General features: G+C 30.6%; 2 protein-coding genes and 1 pseudogene across 2 annotated transcripts; all 3 read right to left on the bottom strand.

Annotated features, from left to right (window-relative positions):
* Positions 1 to 1,792: 1,792 nt before the first annotated feature.
* LOC115696719 (probable carboxylesterase 2) lies at positions 1,793 to 9,054 on the bottom strand. Its single transcript, XM_030623605.1, has 5 exons — positions 9,050 to 9,054; positions 6,316 to 6,779; positions 2,091 to 2,144; positions 1,918 to 1,997; positions 1,793 to 1,822 (listed from the first exon to the last, which is right to left on the bottom strand). The coding sequence occupies exons 1-5, from the start codon at positions 9,052 to 9,054 to the stop codon at positions 1,793 to 1,795; spliced, it is 633 nt and encodes a 210-aa protein (XP_030479465.1).
* A 653-nt stretch (positions 9,055 to 9,707) lies between these two features.
* On the bottom strand, positions 9,708 to 12,172 carry LOC115696718 (beta-amyrin 28-monooxygenase-like; annotated as a pseudogene).
* A 2,101-nt stretch (positions 12,173 to 14,273) lies between these two features.
* Positions 14,274 to 17,004, bottom strand: LOC115697225 (large ribosomal subunit protein P2y). The gene is made up of 4 exons (XM_030624152.2): positions 16,760 to 17,004; positions 16,096 to 16,322; positions 15,947 to 16,000; positions 14,274 to 14,594 (listed from the first exon to the last, which is right to left on the bottom strand). The coding sequence occupies exons 1-3, from the start codon at positions 16,845 to 16,847 to the stop codon at positions 15,971 to 15,973; spliced, it is 345 nt and encodes a 114-aa protein (XP_030480012.1). The 5' UTR covers positions 16,848 to 17,004; the 3' UTR covers positions 14,274 to 14,594; positions 15,947 to 15,970.
* Positions 17,005 to 17,978: the final 974 nt, after the last annotated feature.

Raw genomic sequence — 17,978 nt, 5'->3', positions numbered from 1 at the left:
CTTAATATATGGAATTAATGTTTATGTAATAATATGAGTTGCCTAATAAAATGTCCATGCCACATTAATGAATCAAGATTGTTTGTTAAAAATTGGTCTACATTAACTAATTTAATTTATATAAATATGTTAACTAATTTTGTTGACTTTATTAGAAGTTTAATAAATTAATTGACGTGTCAAATTTTAATTAGTTTAACACAATATGAAACACCACTTTTTTAACCGGAGATCTTAATTCCATAATTAATGGAGGTGTTACTATTATTGGAAAATAAAAATATCTATTTTTTTATTTTTATCTTTTTTTTAAGCAAAGGAATGGAAAATTTATTCAAACAAAACCAACAATAGCTAGAGCAACAATTTACACAAAATAATTACAATATCGAATGAGGTGATCCAATTTTTTAAGTCTAGATTTAGCCTTAACCACCTATTTAATCGAACTCACTAAAAACATGAACATTATTACATCTATCATCAAAATAACAAGTATTCCCATTACACCACAACATATAGACAGTGGCAACCATTGTTCTTCTAACAATCTCTAAGGTCATACTCAACTTATCTTGGCTAAACCAACGAATCCATTTACCCAAACACCAAATTCAAGCGACCAATGCAAAATCCCAACTAAAGATGAACAGCCTGAACCACTTTCTGAGAAAACTAGAAAGTAAAAAATAGATGTTGATGACTCTCTTGCCCAACACTACAAATGGGAGAAAAAATTGAATCAAGATGCATAACCCGACTAAGTTTATCTCTTCTAAGCAAGTGTTCATTCATCAATTGCCAAACTATGAAATGATGCTTTACACAGAGCGGGGAATTGGCGAGGAGTGTTCCCCCGTCCCCATGCCTTATTATGATACTTCCCCTGTTCCAGGTCCCTTGTTTCACGACTGTTACATTGAACCTTCTTGGTTCTTGTTGTTACAGATTCACTTACACACCCTTAAGTTGTATAACACTACTCACAGGGTTTGACAAATATACCCTTACATCAAATACAACAAAGATCAAGACTAAAGAACATAAAATAAGTTACAACTGAAACAGTTACAAATATCACTAGGGCTCTGCCCTAGATCAGAATCACAGATCAGTATAAAAAGAAGTATTTTTTCTCAGATACAAAACAAGAGATACAACAAGGAGTAAATATACACAACCAGTAGATAACAACAACAGAGAAAAAGAGAGCATTTTGGCTGAGAGTTGTCATCTCCTTGCGAGCTCCTCCTAGAGAATCACTTGTGTGTTCATGTAAAAGAAAAGAGAGAGTTGTGTTAGTATCCAAAGAGAGAAAAACAGAGAGAAATCATACAGTTGTAAATCAAGAGTGTAACCTGTTATTTGATAATTAATGGAATCAAGCTGAGAGCTTGACGGAGAAGTGGTCGGTTGTTTTGGGCGAACTCCGAGATCAAATTTGGTGTCTCCATCTTTACCATTTCTGTTTGTATCTCTCATCTTAATTTCTATATTGTTTATATTTGTATTTGTGTGTGTTTGGTGTTCTTGGTGATTTTTAGTTTGGTTTTTGGCCGTGACGTTGTGAGCTTTTCTGGGTTAGGTTTTGAGTAGTTGGAGCCGTGAGTGAGTGGATTTTTCTAGGTTTAGTTTCGGGTAGAACTAGAGAGAAGAAGTTGTAGAAATAAACTGTGGAAAACTAGGAATTTACTGTGTCTCAAATTTCTCTTCCTCCTCATCTAAATAAAAATAGGATAAAAAAAACACTACATTCCAATAGTAAAACCTCAAAATCTCCCAATTAAAGCTTCTAGTCGAAGAGACTGAAAATCATATCATCCTGAAACAATACAATACATAACACACCATTAGTGAAAATTCAAAAGATTATTAAACAATCAAAACCAAACAGCTTAATTAATAAAAAGAGCTGACCTCGTCTGATTCTTCTTTCTCTTCAACCTTCTCTTCCTTCTTCGACTCCGCGGCAGTAGCTGGGGCAACGTCGGCTCCACCTGCGGGTGCAAAGAAAGCAACGGCACCACCACCAGATGGGACTGATGCTAGCTTCTCCCTTCAAGATGCAATTAGCTCTATCAGATCTTTACCCATGACCTCAGACAAAAGGAGGTTAATCATCTCATCCTCTGCCTCAATTCCAACTGCAACAAACAACAAAACAGACCAATCCACATTCTCATTCAATCATATAAAAAAACAAACTCCAAATTTCACAACATGTTAACAATGCGCAGTCATCTTAGCCTACAATGATTCATTCAATGTACATATCAGATCAACAAAAAACCCATGGGACCAAAAACTACAAAGCAAAACACTAAATCATTCGAGAAAAACAAACAAACAAAATGTCCATAAATTTTTTGTTAATCTTGGAAATGTTCAACAGAAATTAAATTCTTAAAATGATCACTCTAGATTTTACCTTATGCAAAGAAATTTGAAATGTTTGAGAAATTTCATGAATTTCTAGCAATGGTGAAAACAATTAAGGTAAGTGGTTAAAGATCTTGCGAACTGATAGGGGTGGAGAAATATTTGGTAGATATGCAGTTCAAAGATCGTTAAGTTTAACTTCGAATTGTATTCAAACTTACCTCCCCAGAAAATCGATTTTCATATTGATGGTAGTATAAGGTCTATGATTAGTTACTAGCAGTTGCCTAAATCCTTCTAAGGATATACCCTAGTGATAGGAAAATTTTAGAATAATGAAATGGTTGTGTACTTAGTGTAAACCATTAATAGAATCATAGATGTCCTGATCGTGACCTTAAGAAAAGCTAGAACTGTTAACTAAAGCTTGCATGTTTGATAGCTATTCTAAGTGATTAGGGGTGGACCATCCTATAGTCATTAAGATACGAAAGTATTTATTTCAACAAATACTACTTTTCTAAGAATATGACTAAGTCTGAAAATAAAGTAGCAAAGTAGTAGAGATATTTTTTTTCTTGATTCCAAATTGTTCTATCATCTTATTCTTATAAGATGGTCCCACTGCCTCTGTTGTTTTGATACAACCAAAGAGGACAATACCACTTATGTTCGTAGACAGTAAGTCACGGTACCTTGTCGTAGAAGGAGGGTTTCAAGGAACTCACCCTGTTATAATTTGGAAGACACCGGTGACAAAATCCATTGTTAGTTTAAGCAAGTAATGGATTGTCAGAATAAGGAACTAAGAAGCAAAGCCAAGAGAACTATAGTTAAAACCATTCATATGGAGTAACCAAAAGTTTTCTATTACAAGGACATGAAATGAAATTTTGAAAATAGGTCTATTCAATGGACATAACAAAACTTCCTATTCCTAGTATTAAAGGTTTGAGTTTATCTAAACCTGTGGCTTGTGGTGTGTCTGGTAATTTACTTACTCTAGTGCAAGCAACTTACTTTATTAAGATACTTAACTAATTTTTGATGGCTATCTATACAAGCTTTTCAACTTCTAGACATAGATTTTATTTATCTATATACAGTAGAACCTCTATCCAAGAATACACTTGGGACCAAGAAAATAATATTCTAATTGAGAGGTTATAACTAAATAGAGTTACGCTTGAAAAAAAAATCAAAATATAAAAAAATATCAATGTAACAAAATTACCAATAAACAATTCTTAATACTATATTATATTAGAATTATATTCGAGTACATATAATATTTATACATGTACTATAATTTGAAATAAAATTATTAATTCTACATAAATAAATTTATAAAATATATGTATATATTTTTTTAAGATATAATTATTCTTATATAGAGGTATATTTTATTAATACGGGACTTGAAAAATGTATAACTAATTACAATATAGAGGTTATTTTTATTTATAACTGGCCCAAATTGGGACTTCATTTTTTTTATAACAAATTAGAGGTTATTCTTGAATAGAGTATTCTTAAATAGAGGTTCTACTGTATATGTAACCAATTTTACATATAGAGAGTTCTATATAATTGAGAGTGTTATTCAATTTCAAATCTATAGTGGCGCAAGGCGGAATTAATAAGTTAGGGAATTTACTTAATAAATTCAAGATCTACTTATTGAAAGCTCGGTTATATAGGCTCATGGTCCCCCACTAGTTGAGATAATACTGCTTGCAGAGATTTTAATTAATCAATTATAATTCTAAAATTAGACTATGTTTTATTTATGAATTTTCACTAAGAAAGGGCTTAATTGTGAAGAAAAAAGGTTTTAAGGTCAATTTATTAATTAAGAGACTTTGTATGGTCTAATTAATAAATAATATAAATGACAATTTTATTTGATAATTAATTATAATTATTAAATAAATAGTTTTGGCATTTATAGAATTGAATTATAAAATATGGTATTATTTTGCCCAATATTTTATTCTTTTTAATCCATATAATTCAGCCCTAAGCCCTAGTTGAAACACTATAAAAGGAACATGATGCTCTCACTCATCCACTTGATGCCTTCAACCAAATCAAACCTAGTTTTCTATGTCAGAGAATTAGTAGATGAGAGAGTTCCTTCCTTAGTGATTTCAGCCTCCTTCATTGTTCTTCCATATTCGAACCTCGAGTGGAAGAGTGTCATGCCCACACATAGCAAGTCAAGTACTCAATCATAGTGAGTAAGACTGTGGTAACCAAACCCCAAGAGAGAAAGAGATTCAGGTTCAGATCTTGATAATGCTCTGCTACAAAAAGGAATCAAGGGCTAGAGATCTTAAACGGAAGGAGTCATTATATTCCGCTGCAATCAATGTAAGATTTTCTTAAACACTTATGTGTTCATTTCATTGTTTTAGAGAATTCATATTTAGAATGTTAATTCAACATACTTGTTACTGAATTTATATCTTGGTAAAATATTCCCAACAGTGCGGAGGCGTAGGTGGGGTTTTGGAGAGTTAAGATTTTTGTTTTAGGGTGTTGGAAATGGAGAAGAAATAGGTGGGCATGTGAGAAATAAAAAAGAAGTAGGTGGGCACGTGAGAAATGTGGCGAGAAGTAGGGAACGATTTTTTATTGGGCCCTTATACCCGACGGTCTAAAACTGTCGCCTATATTATAGGTGACGATTTTAAACCGTCGGGTATAAGCAGTGACGAAGCCAGAAATTTAGTTGAGTGAGGGCTTGAATAAATATTAAGTCAAAACTAATAAAAATAATGATAAATGTATCTTTCAAATTTTCATCTTCAACAAAATAAAATAATACTGTTGACAAAAATAAAATAAAATATTGTCAATGGTATTATTTTATTTTTTAATAAAGTATTATTTTTTTTATTATTTGTATTGGACTACTTTTAAAATGGGCTTGATTAGAATAAGAGTAGGCTCATGAATCATGATTAAGATATTGAGTGAGGGCTTTTGTGAATTGGACTTTAATAAATTGAGCAAAGTGAATTAATATATGTATATATCTACATATAAAAAATTTGATGTATATATTTGAGTGAGGGCTTTAGCCCACACATGGGCTAAAGTCCCTCCGTCCCTGGGTATAAGGGCCTAATAAATTTACGAATTCCAATTAAAACTGTCGCATATTCCAGTAATTACTGTTATAAACTGTCGGGAATACTAATTTTTCCCGACGGTTTTAAATAGTTACTTAATTTTTTTAGCAACGGTCCCTCAAATAAAGCATTTTTAGGACTGTCGCAAATTCTGACTTCTGTAGTAGTGCATAATGATCATTGTTATTGTATGATGAATCTGGTTTCGATTTATTTTTTATATTTTCGTTTAAATGAAATCTATTTCCTCCAGTAAAAATGCAATGGAAGATGTTGCTAAAGATATTAAGTGCTCACTCTGAGGAGAAATTTTCTCCATATCAATAAGAAAAAAAAAAGTATTTGATCAAAGTTCTAAGGATTTATATTTGGTATATTTTTTTTTCTTTCTAAAGTATGTTTATTTTTTAGTCGATTTATGTTATCGCAGTTTTATATGTTTATTTATAGTTTTTTTAATTAGTTTTTTAGGTATCTTATGCATGTTCAATTTCATAGTTATTTCTTTGTAGTTTTTGAAACTAGTTTTCTTAAAGGATATTGGCGGCTGAACCACCTGAACTTTACTGCTTGTAACAGTTAACCACAAAAACTAAAATTTTGGCGGCATAACTACCTAAACCCTGGTTCCGTTTTGCTCTGTACACCTCCGTCCAAAAAGCACAGTTTAAGTGCCACGGTGGACTGTCCACGTGTACACACTTGTACACGTGGCAAATTTTTAGTGGTCCACGTAATTTTAATTTTAAATCTACTAAAAATAATTTAAAAATTAAAAAAAATCTTTTTTTTTTCTCTTTTTCTTTTTCTTTTTCTATTTCGTAGTAAAGCCAACCACGATCTCTCAATATGTCTTTCCCTGCTACAACAACCAATATCTTAGGACAAGTTTCTAACCCTTCTAAGCTCGGAGCTTCCTCTGGAAAAACGTTTATGAGAGGGTCATCATTTCCCTTGTCTGAAGGGCAAACCACACTCCACCCTTGGTCCACCATACTCTTCTGAACTAAGTCATGCACCTCCGACCCAATAGCTTCTTTTCCCCAAAAGTACGGCTGAATTGAAGCAACCCCACATATCTTGATCAGTCTTCGACCCGGGTTCTGCTCTGATATTTGGTAGATTAGGTGGTGTGCAATGTTGGCTCCGGCGCTATCTCCAGCGAGGAAAATCTGGTTGAAATCAACGTGGTTTTTCAGCCATGGTTCCTTCGCGGGCGGAGACCGGACACCACCGCCGCTGCTGGAATGTGAAGCGACCCACCTGAGCGCCTCCCAATAGTCATCACAAGAGAAAGAGAAAGAAAAAGAAAAAGAGAAAAAAAAAGATTTTTTTTTTTTTTTATAAATTGTTTTTTTTTTAATTTTTAAATTATTTTTAGTATATTTAAAATTAAAATTACGTTGACCACTAAAAATTTGCCACGTGTACACATGGACAGTCCACCGTGGCACTTAACTGTGCTTTTTGGACAGAGGTGTACAGAGCAAAACGGAACTAGGGTTTAGGTAGTTATGCTGCCAAAATTTCGGTTATTGTGGTTAACTGTTACAAACCGTAACGTTCAGGTGGTTTAGCCGCCAATATCCCTTTTTTTAAAACGAAACTGGTTTCTGTTATTTTCATTGTATATCATTTATGTTTTGTTTTCATAATTTTCATTGTTGTTGTCCGACGAAACTAGTTTTTGTTTGGTTTCATAATGTTCATTGTTGTTGCATGAAGAAATTGGTTTCAGTTTATTTTTTATGTTTTTGTTCAGGAGGAATCTAATTCCTCCAGTAAAAATGCAATGGAAGATGTTGCTAAATATTTTAAGTGCTGACTCTAAGAAGAAACTTCTTCCATATCAAGATGAAAAAAAAGCAAATTGATCCAAGTTGTAAGGATTCATCGTCGGTACATTGTTGTTTCTTTATGAAGTATGTTCATATTTTTAATTTATCTTCTCATAATATTATATGTTTCTTAACATGGAACTGTTTTTTTAGGTGTCTTATGTCTATTTAATTTCTTAGTTGTTTATTTATAGTTTTTGAAATTGGTTTTTTTTAGTTGTTTTATTTATATTCAATTTCTTAGGTGCTGTTTGGTAACACTTTCATTTTCTAATTTTTTAATCACAAAATGAAAGTAAAATTTTTGCTTTTAAAAATTTTGTTTTTGAAAAACAAAACTGCGTTCTGCAACTACTTTTGTTTTTCAATTTTAAAAAAAGAAAACAAAAGTGTGTTTTGTAAAGTTCATTTTTTTTTAATTTTTTTTATTTTATTTAAGTCGGGTTTAGATTTGGGGTCGGATTCGGGTTCGGGTCAGAGGTCGTGTTCAGCGCTAGGGCCGTGGAGGGAGGATTTGGGTTTGGGTCTCGTCGGAGTCTAAAATATTGATTAAGAAAAAAAACTATTTAAAAAAATATCGAAAGTGACTTTTTTTATTTTTAAAATTTGATTCTCAATTAAAAAAATTAAAAAGTGAAACAGTTTTATAGAACATGCTTTTGAAAAATATTTTCACTTTTTCAATTTTAAAAACAGAAAACTGATTAAAAAAAGTGTTACCAAACGCCACCATAGTTAGTTGTATTAAATAACTGATTTTCGTATTTAAATGTTAGTTTTTTTCTGTAATTGGGTTTAAGTTTTTTTTTGTTATTTTAAGAAACTAGTTTCATTGTCAGATTTCTAATTAGCTAATAAATGTAATTAGTTTCTGTGAGACAGATTCAAACGTCTAACTCCGATGACAAATTTGGCATCAAACTCCGGTGACGGTAATAACTCAGATGATTTTTTTTGGTGATTTTTCTGGTAACGATGCCAATTTTGGAGACTTTTCCGGCACTATCAGCAAATCCAGTGACTTTCCATCACCGTCAGTAAATTCTGACAACTTTTTTGGCACGACAGTAACTCTTGCGACTGCGTTGGTGGTCAAGTCTTAGAGCTTTTAAGAAGCATGTAAAATTTATATGTTTTGGTATTTGTAATTATTTTTTTCGTTAAGAAATCGGTTTTCGATTATATAGAATTAATTGGTTTATTAAGTTATTGTTTTAATAAAATTATTTTAGTATTGCTTCCGTTTTTGTAAAAAAAAATTAAAAAAAAAAACTTCAATTGACATAATTTTTTTTATTCTAGTATTTTTTTTTAAAAAAAAAAGGAAAAAAAACACAATTTTAAAGTTTTTTTATAGCATTTCTCCATATATAATGATTTTTCTCACATTTTAAGTTTTTTTTTTTTTTTAAAATAACATATTTTGTACACTTAAGTTTTAATGCCATATTTATCAAAATTTATATTTTTTCTCATATTTTTGTAAATAACTCTTTCTTTTATTATGTTTATAGGTTGGTTTTATGTAATTTGAATTTTAAATTAGGGTTGAATTCATGTTTCATACCAGTTTTTCTGCAGATTTTTTCTCTGTCAGTTATGGTTGCTTTTCGATTTGAGTTTGTTTTTATCAGGTAGCGTTGTCGAAATTAATGGTGCTTCCACGTCTGTCGGAGATTTTTCATCATCGCAGACCTCATTGCATTGCACGAAGGTTTCAATCTCACGAAGTGTGGATCATGTGGGTTAAAGATGTGTTTAAGAGGTAATTGTGTAATTATTTTTATTAAGCTATGTATTTGTTTATTTAGCCCGCCTACAATTTTTTGGTAATATTATTGTTTTTTTTGTTATTATATAATTTTTTTATAATCGTCTACGATATAGTTATTTAGAATCAATCTGTAAATTTTTAAAAAATTCTAAATAATTTACAATAAGAAAAATAAAATTTAAATATTTTTATTTTTAGCAGTGTGTAAAAAATTCAGATTTTTTTTAAAAAAATTACTAGTCCTAAAAAGCTAAAACGATGATGTAATAGACTAGTCCTAAAAAGCTACAACGATGATGTAATAGATAAAGAGTGTACTAGAGAATATTTTTTTAGGGCTCGTTTGTAACGTCGTATTAAGTCGTATTGTATTGTATTATATATCATATTTTTATATAATACTATGTTAAACTTTAATTTATACTAAAATATTATATATTTAAGTGTCTATAAAAGTTAATACCACATATAGTTTTTACGTAAAAATATGGCATAAAATACAATTTAATATAATACTATACAATACACTACAGTGTAGTACGGCATACCAAACGAACTCTTAGTATGTACTATAGAAATTTCTATTATTATTATTATTGTAAACAGTAGGTAGAAGTTCACATAAGAATGGAATTGGATCGAAGTCGAATTGGAAGTCCTTTTTGAGGATAAGGCATCATATCACCTTCAATTTTCTCATTAGGGATAATTAGTTCCCACTCGAACTTCTTTACCAAATTATGAATGAAGGTGAGAACAGCAAGTCTAGTGTACTCTTTGCCTGGGCACATGCGAGGCCCACCTCCAAATGGCACAAATGTAAAAGCTGCAGGAGAACTACTTGCATCTTCGTATCGTGATGGCTCAAATTTCTCTGGCTCTGGATAGTATTGTGGGTTCTTACTTGTTGTACTCACAGTCCAATATAACTGCATCATATGTGAAATCAAATTTAATTATTTAGTTTCACTTTGAAAAAATTAAGAAAATTATTAATTATTATTACCTTCCATCCTTTGGGAACAGTAAAACCGGCATAGGTAAAATGAGTAAGAACCTCTCTGAAACCACCTTAAATAGGAGGAGTGAATCTCATAACCTCGTAAACCACGTTCCATGAATACTTCATCTTTTTTATGTCATCCCATTCTAACAATTCTCCTGCCTTTTTTGATTCCCAAATCTCCTTTTGTTCTGTTTCATATTCCCATGCACATCACAATTAAAACAAGTACGTATCTATATATATGTGAATCTATATATGAATTTCACGTACGTTAAGTCTGAATCAAATATAACAAAAAAATATATATTTATTTTATTTTGAATAATAATAATAATAATAATTAGAATTTTTGTCCCTTAAACTATGTACCAAATTTTGGTTCCTGAACTTTTTTTGTTGTTAAAAATTCTTATTGAGATTGTTAGATTTAAGGACTTTTGTCTAATTTCATTCAATTTTATTATTTCAGCGATTATATATGTACTAACATGTGCTGCTAAGATTTTGATGTCTACCAAATTATGTTCCTCGAACTCTTACATATATTAAATTATGTTCCCTGAACTTTTATTCATATTAGACTTTTTTTTTACTAAAATTCGACAAAAATCTTTAAATTCAACAATCTTAATAATTCATGAAGCATTTTGAACTATTTTAAAAGTTCAAAAAGCATGATTTGTTACATGTAAAAGTTCGGAAGACAAAAATCTTAATTAGCCTAATAATAATAATAATAATAATAATAATAATAATAATAATAATAATAATAATAATAATAATAATAATAATAATAAAATTAGGTACCTTGGAGAACCTTTTGGTAAACATGAGGTGTTTGAGCCACATACTTGATGAAAAAGGCCATGGTAGTGGCAACAGTGTGGTAGCCAGCAACAAGCAAACCCATGACCTTATCAGCAATCTCAGCCTCAGACATATACTTCCCAGAAGGGTCAGTGGCCACAATCATATGGCTGAGTACATCATTCATTGGACCACCACGACTAATGGCTTCCTTCTTCTCTTGAATCACACCATTCAACTCTCTCCTCAAAATGCTAGCAGCCTTAGTGGCTTTATAAAATCTTGTCCCTGGAAAATTCACCACCATAGAATGCATCCCTACAGTTACTTTATCGAAGTTCTCTAGTAGCCTAGCAATCCTCTCTGGCTCATCAATACCCAAGAAGATTTGAGAAGCTAAGGTCAAAGTCAGAATTTTCGTTACATGGTAAGTCTTGACTTGGGCCTTCCCCTCCCAATGGGCCTTCATATGTTCTTGAGTTATGGAGTCCATTTTCGCCACGTAATGGACCAGTGCTTCGGGCTTCAAGAACCCCGGGGAGCGAAGGATCTTCGCCTCTTTCTCACGATCGAGCTGGATTTGGGCCTTATTTCCTGAGGGTTTGTAGAATGGGATAAGTTAAAGAATACTTTTTTTTTATCTATTAATCAAAAATACTCTCATAACTTTTTTAAAATATATCTACTTTTTTTAAGTGGATTGTCTAATATATCATCACTCTCTACTTAAATCTAATATACAATTTACATTAAACTTACCAGTCTAATAGGGATATCATCAATAAAAATAGGTATATCTTAAAGAATATGAAAATAGAAATAAAAATTAAATGGGTATACCATGTAATTTTTTCTCGTGAGATTGGAACATGCGCTTCATGGAGTCGGGTCGGAAGTTCGTGAAGTACTTTTGCTCGTTCGAGAAGAGGAATTTGAGGCCCTTGGGCCCACAAATCACAATCATTTTCTCTCCAAAAAGATTGGTCTTGAATATATCTGGGGAATACTTTTTCATTCTCTTCAGCACGAAATTTTCCGGCGTGCAAAATAGGAACTCGATGGTTTCACCGATTATGGGCCACCCCATGTTGCCTGGTGGAAGATCGTCATTGGAAAATTTGAAAATGACTTTGTAAAGAACTAACAAAACTGGAACTATACAGAGGATGATGAGGTAATAAAGAGTCTCCATGGTGTTTTACTTTCAATGATAATAAAGGAAGTGTGCTTTGGTTTTATATACACTTTCCATTTTAGCTTTGTAAATGAAGTAAATAAAAAAAAATGGGTATGAGATAGGGGTGTTTGCGGTGCGGTTTGTAACATTTTTTTTAAAGTAAATGCAGTTTTTGTAATTTCTTAAACTACAATCGTACCGCGAGATCTTAAAACCGTAAAAACTATATTGCGAAAATAAGATATGGTGCGGTGCGGTTTGAGCAGTTTACACTATCATTATAATCAAACATTATAGTAAAATTTAAAAATTAATCTATAAAGTTTTAACAAAAAAAAAAAAATTATTAAAATATTCACATTATAACATGTATACTAATTATCAAGTCATTTTATTGAATTGTCTTTAAAAAATAATATAATATATACATATATTTATTTTTATATGAAAAATAATAAAATATGATATTGTAAAAATTAATAACTTTATAATATATATTGTGATGCGGTTTGAATTATAACTATTAAATTTAAAATCACAAATTGTATTGTACCATGCGATTAGGTAAAAATGCAAACTATAACTGTACCATAAAAAATTTCAAATCGTATTTTTTATACGGTGTGATATTGTGATGCGGTACAGACAATTTATGGAATGTGACGGTTTGATAAACATCCCTAATGTGATATAAGAAGCCTTAATGAAGACCATATATGTGGTGTCGGATGAGTTAATGAGATAAGCTTTGAAACTCTCATAGTCCTTGGAATTCAAATACATAACTTTGCACCACCATTATTTCTCTTCATGATATGCTAATCTCTTTGGAAGTTGAGCAAAAATGTGGTTGTAGATTTTAATGGCAATACCTGGTTTGACATGTTAGTCTAAAATTACATGAGTCATATATGTTTTGATGTCAAATTTTGAGTATAACACATTTCATTGCTACTCATCTACTTTTTTTTTTTTGAAAGGAAATTCAACTTTATTTATCCTTCAAATTCAACAACCACACTAGGAAGCAACTCAGTTGGGATATTTCCCATACTGAAAACACGATCAGGATGTAACATAGAAGCTCTAGCAAACTCACGAGCGACTACATTAGCTGACTGTTTCACAAAATTAAAAGAAACATTACTAACTTGAGTAAGCTACTCATCTACTTAAAACCTGAGAGATGTACATCTTTTGTGTTTTTGATGTAAACACATTTATCACACTCATTGATGTTAAAGTTATTGGTTATCATAACACATCAAAATTTTCATGCCATTACTTTAGTGTTTGTTTAAATCCATATATAAAAGACTTTATCAATTTGCATACCTTCCTTTCTTGTCTAGTAACTACAAAACTATATGGTTGTTCCATTCTATGTATATTTCTTGTGGTATGGTTTCACACTATTTTGTTTATAGTACATTCAATTCACACTAAATGTGTATATTATATTTTAGATTCAATCATAGCTCAAATTCGATCCATCAAATTCACAAATATTGAATTAGTTATAGTATTTATTAAAAATATATTATTTTTTACATAACTATCAACAAAATAAAATAAATTATAATTATTTTATGTCGCCAACAATAAATTAAAACAAATTAAAAATAACAAATTCAAAAAAAATAACAAAGAAACAAATTTTGATATTTTAAAGAAATGTGTAATTTTATTTTACATTATATTTTCTGTTGATCAATTAAATTTTAAAATATATTTGTATTATAATATGTATTAAAACTTTAAATTACTAATTTATATTTTTAAATATTAAATGTATATGTAATATTTTTAATATATATATGCAAACATGTGTGGATTGGATTGGATTAGATTAATTAATTTTACATATCAATTAACATTCAGTCTGTTTAAATGTGAATTTTAACTTTTCTTTATTCAATCTAATCCGCACAAGTATCTACACTTTGCAGACTGAATTGAATGGCACAGATTGAATTGATTGAATTGAATTGATATTTTTTAAACACTTCATTGAAAAACATTACTTGATTAGTAATTATTTAAACGATTTAACATGAAATTATTATTATTCACGGCCGTGAGAATTGTCAATCAATTATGGTTGGAAAATAAAAAATAAAAAGTTAGAAAACTTAAGAGCACTTGGAAGAATGGGTTGCAAATTCAAAATGGAGTCTTGCCCTTTTATTACTGTCAAATGTGTATTTTTTTTTTTACATTAATTTTATTGGTGACTTACAACCTTGTGGCTTGTACTAAGCAAAGCCTGTTGACAGGACGTAGGGTGGTGATGGTGTTGGAGTACGAATGGTCAGGGCGCCAAGGAAGTGGAGCTATTACTGCTCGTACTATCTTCTGCCTCCACTACTTAGTACTCGTCTTTCTTATGAACATGTTGTTTTGAGGTGTGTATCAATATCATCACCACACTTTTACTTGCTCCCAATAAGTCACCCCACATCTCATTAAGTGTTTCCTAGAAAAATAGAGATGCCTTAGTCTAGAGCTTCTTAGAGTCTCCAATGGGTGATTTATTATAGCTCGTATTGTAAAATATGATGGTGTGCCAAAAGTTATCCAAATTTGCGACATGACAAAAGTTTATCTAAATATAAATCACAACAATATGGCTTATGCAAAATTTGCAGTAGCCTATATGCTTTTATATTACTACTTTTATATCATTTTTAATATCTTATAATTAAAGACTTGTTATGAGTTATCTCAAAAAAAAAAAAGACTTGTTATGAGTTTTACTAACAAACTAATTAAAACATGATTTAATAGATATTAAAATTTAAAAGAACATAATTTAATACATAAACAATCACTAAATTAATAAAATAAAAAGAAAAAAAATTAAACAAAAATCTTTAAATAATCTCAATACTTTAAAAGAAAAAAAAAAAATAGTTCAAGAATGTAATTTAATACATGTAAAAATATATGAAGCAAAAATTCTAATTAAACATAATTAAATTTAAATATTGCATTAACTTATTAAATTATAAAGAAATTAATGGCAAAATCTTTCTAGCATCACCTTCTCTATTAGTATCATATATTTAACAATTGCAAATATTAAAAATTTCACTGTAAATATCCCTAAATTATAAATCTTTTTACAGTTAAAAATAATTAAATAATAAAAGTATCTGTCTTTATATTATGTATGAAACATTAAATTTTGCATGCATGGTGCATCTTATTTGGACCCCACAGTGGTGTCTCTTCCTAAATTTTCATGTTGCTGGGAACCTGTTCCGTACGTGTATGGTCCTATGTACCATGTGACAGGAGGGTGAGGTCAAGGGGCTGTTACATTGCACCATGCGATAAGGACGAAGTGGACACTCTGAGCCTTTCAGCATTTTGACAAAGTTGGTACTATTAAACTAAATTGACACTATTGTGTATTTATAGTGATGAGACAAGACTTGGTGCTAATGAAAGATAATTCAAGAAAATAGCACATGCTATTACCTATTCTTTATCTTATATAGTTGACCAAATACAGTAGAGTTAAGAGGTTTTGTTTAGAAATAATTCGAATCCAATTAACTAGGTTTTCACTTAAAGCCGTTAACAACATCAGATAACAAACCAATTGAGTTAACAAGAACAAAGACAATCTAAGTAATTAAGAAGAGTTATAAAATGAGCACAGAACAAAGGTGGCCAAAGCAAGATTAAAAGGAAAATACTACAATGTACTCATATTAAAGGTTTAACTGTGGAAAACTAGCAATTCACTGTGTCTCAAATTTCTCTTCCTCCTCATCTAAATAAAAATAGGATAAAAAAAAAACTAAAGTCCAATAGCAAAACCTCAAAATCTCCCAATCAAAGCTTCTAGTCAAAGAGACTGAAAATCATATCATCCTGAAACAAAACAATACATAACACACCATTAGTGAAAATTCAAAAGATTACTAAACCATCAAAACCAAACAGCTTAATAAATTAAAAGAGCTTACCTCGTCTGATTCTTCCTTCTCTTCAACCTTCTCTTCCTTCTTCGACTCCGCAGCAGCAGCTGGGGCAGCGTCGGCTCCACCTGCGGGTGCAGAGAAAGCAACGGCACCACCACCAGATGGGACTGATGCTAGCTTCTCCCTTCCAGATGCAATTAGCTCTGTCAGATCTTTGCCCTTGACCTCAGACAAAAGGAGGTTAATCATCTCATCCTCAGCCTCAATTCCAACTGCAACAAACAGCAAAACAGACCAATCCACATTCTCATTCAATCATACAAAAAAACAAACTCCAAATTTCACAATATGTTAACAATGCGCAGTCATCTTAGCCTACAATGATTCATATTCCTTCAATGTACATATCAGATCAACAAAAACTACAAAGCAAAACACTGAATCATTCAAGAAAAACAAACAAACAAAATGTCCCTAAATTTTTCGTTAATCTTGGAAATATTCAACAGAAATTAGCTCTTTCCTCTGTATACAGATAACAAATTACGTAACCTAACACAAATTAATAAAGAAAAATCAAATGTCATATAGCTATTATTCTTGTTTGGTTCATCCAACAATGTGATCAGTTTCCTCATCATGATCAGTACTATTATTACCCTAGGATATGTGATTACGAACAGAATCCAAAGATTGGCCTATATTATACCTGAACCGAGAATTCTCTTCAAATCAGCGGCGGAAGGATCAGCATTTCCACCCAAAACGGCCAACATGTAAGCAGCGATGATCTTCATCCTGATGAAATTAGCGTGAGAGAGTAATAGGCGTTAGGGTTTTCTTTGAAAAAGGTTGGTGGTGGTAGGGTTTGGAAGACTCAAGGAGTATTTATAATACCAAATCATAACGCTAAACTACGTCGTTTAGTGTATAAATGTGTAGATTTCTTGCACACCACGTTTTTTTGGTGGGTTTTTTTTTTCTTTTGGCTAGAATCTTGCACACCACGTTTCGTCTTCCTATTTTGGCTTTTTCTGCTATCTCACTCGTTTAGTGACGTGTCACTCGGTTGGGCTAATAACATGGGCCTTTTGCAATTGATTTGGATTTTTGGACTTTTGCATAAATGAATAGATAATTACACTATAACTCAAATTTTTAATTTTTTTAGGCGGAATTTTTTAAAAAAATAATGGGTAAGTTTTATATTGTGTATTATATTAAGTTTTTACTGTTGTTTTACTATTGTTTTTTTAGTTATTCTACTATTATTTTTATTTTTATTTTTTTTTTTTTGTTTTACAGTACGTCGTACCCACTACTAATGGTCAAAACAGAAGAATTAAACTTTAAATTAAATAGAGGAAATTACACTCTATACCCTTTTTATATTATCCTCTTTTATTTTTACCCTCTTTTTTAAAATCTATCATTTTTACCTCTTTTTTTAAACATTGTACCAATTTTGCCCCTGTCACTTCAAGATACTCTCCATGTGACTCTCTTATGTCAGGGTATTTTGGGTACAATACATATAAAAAGAGGTATGTTTCAAATAAATATAAAATTAGAGGCAAATTTGGTTAATTAATTAATAAAAGAGGCATTTTTCAACTTACCCCAATTAAATAATTGTTATTCATTGAATAAGCCCAATACTAATTGAATTATCAAAAGTGGTATTTTATCTTTTCAAAAATTAAAAATTCAAACTAATTTAAAATATCTAAGTTTATTTGAATTATTTTTATCAAATTAAATTAAATATCTAATAAGATAAATGATTTAAAAATAACCAATTTTAAAATAGATGTGGTTCAGCAATTATTATTTTAAGAATATAATAATAAACAAAGAATAATAATCTAAATTATATGTTAAAATATAATTTATTTTTTAAAAATTTTTACAAAAAATATCTAGGTTAT

The sequence above is a fragment of the Cannabis sativa genome, chromosome 7 (genome assembly GCF_029168945.1).
Source record: "Cannabis sativa cultivar Pink pepper isolate KNU-18-1 chromosome 7, ASM2916894v1, whole genome shotgun sequence".
NCBI lineage: Eukaryota > Viridiplantae > Streptophyta > Magnoliopsida > Rosales > Cannabaceae > Cannabis > Cannabis sativa.
Note: the sequence above shows the minus strand (reverse complement) of the source record. Positions and strands in the feature narration are given on the sequence as shown.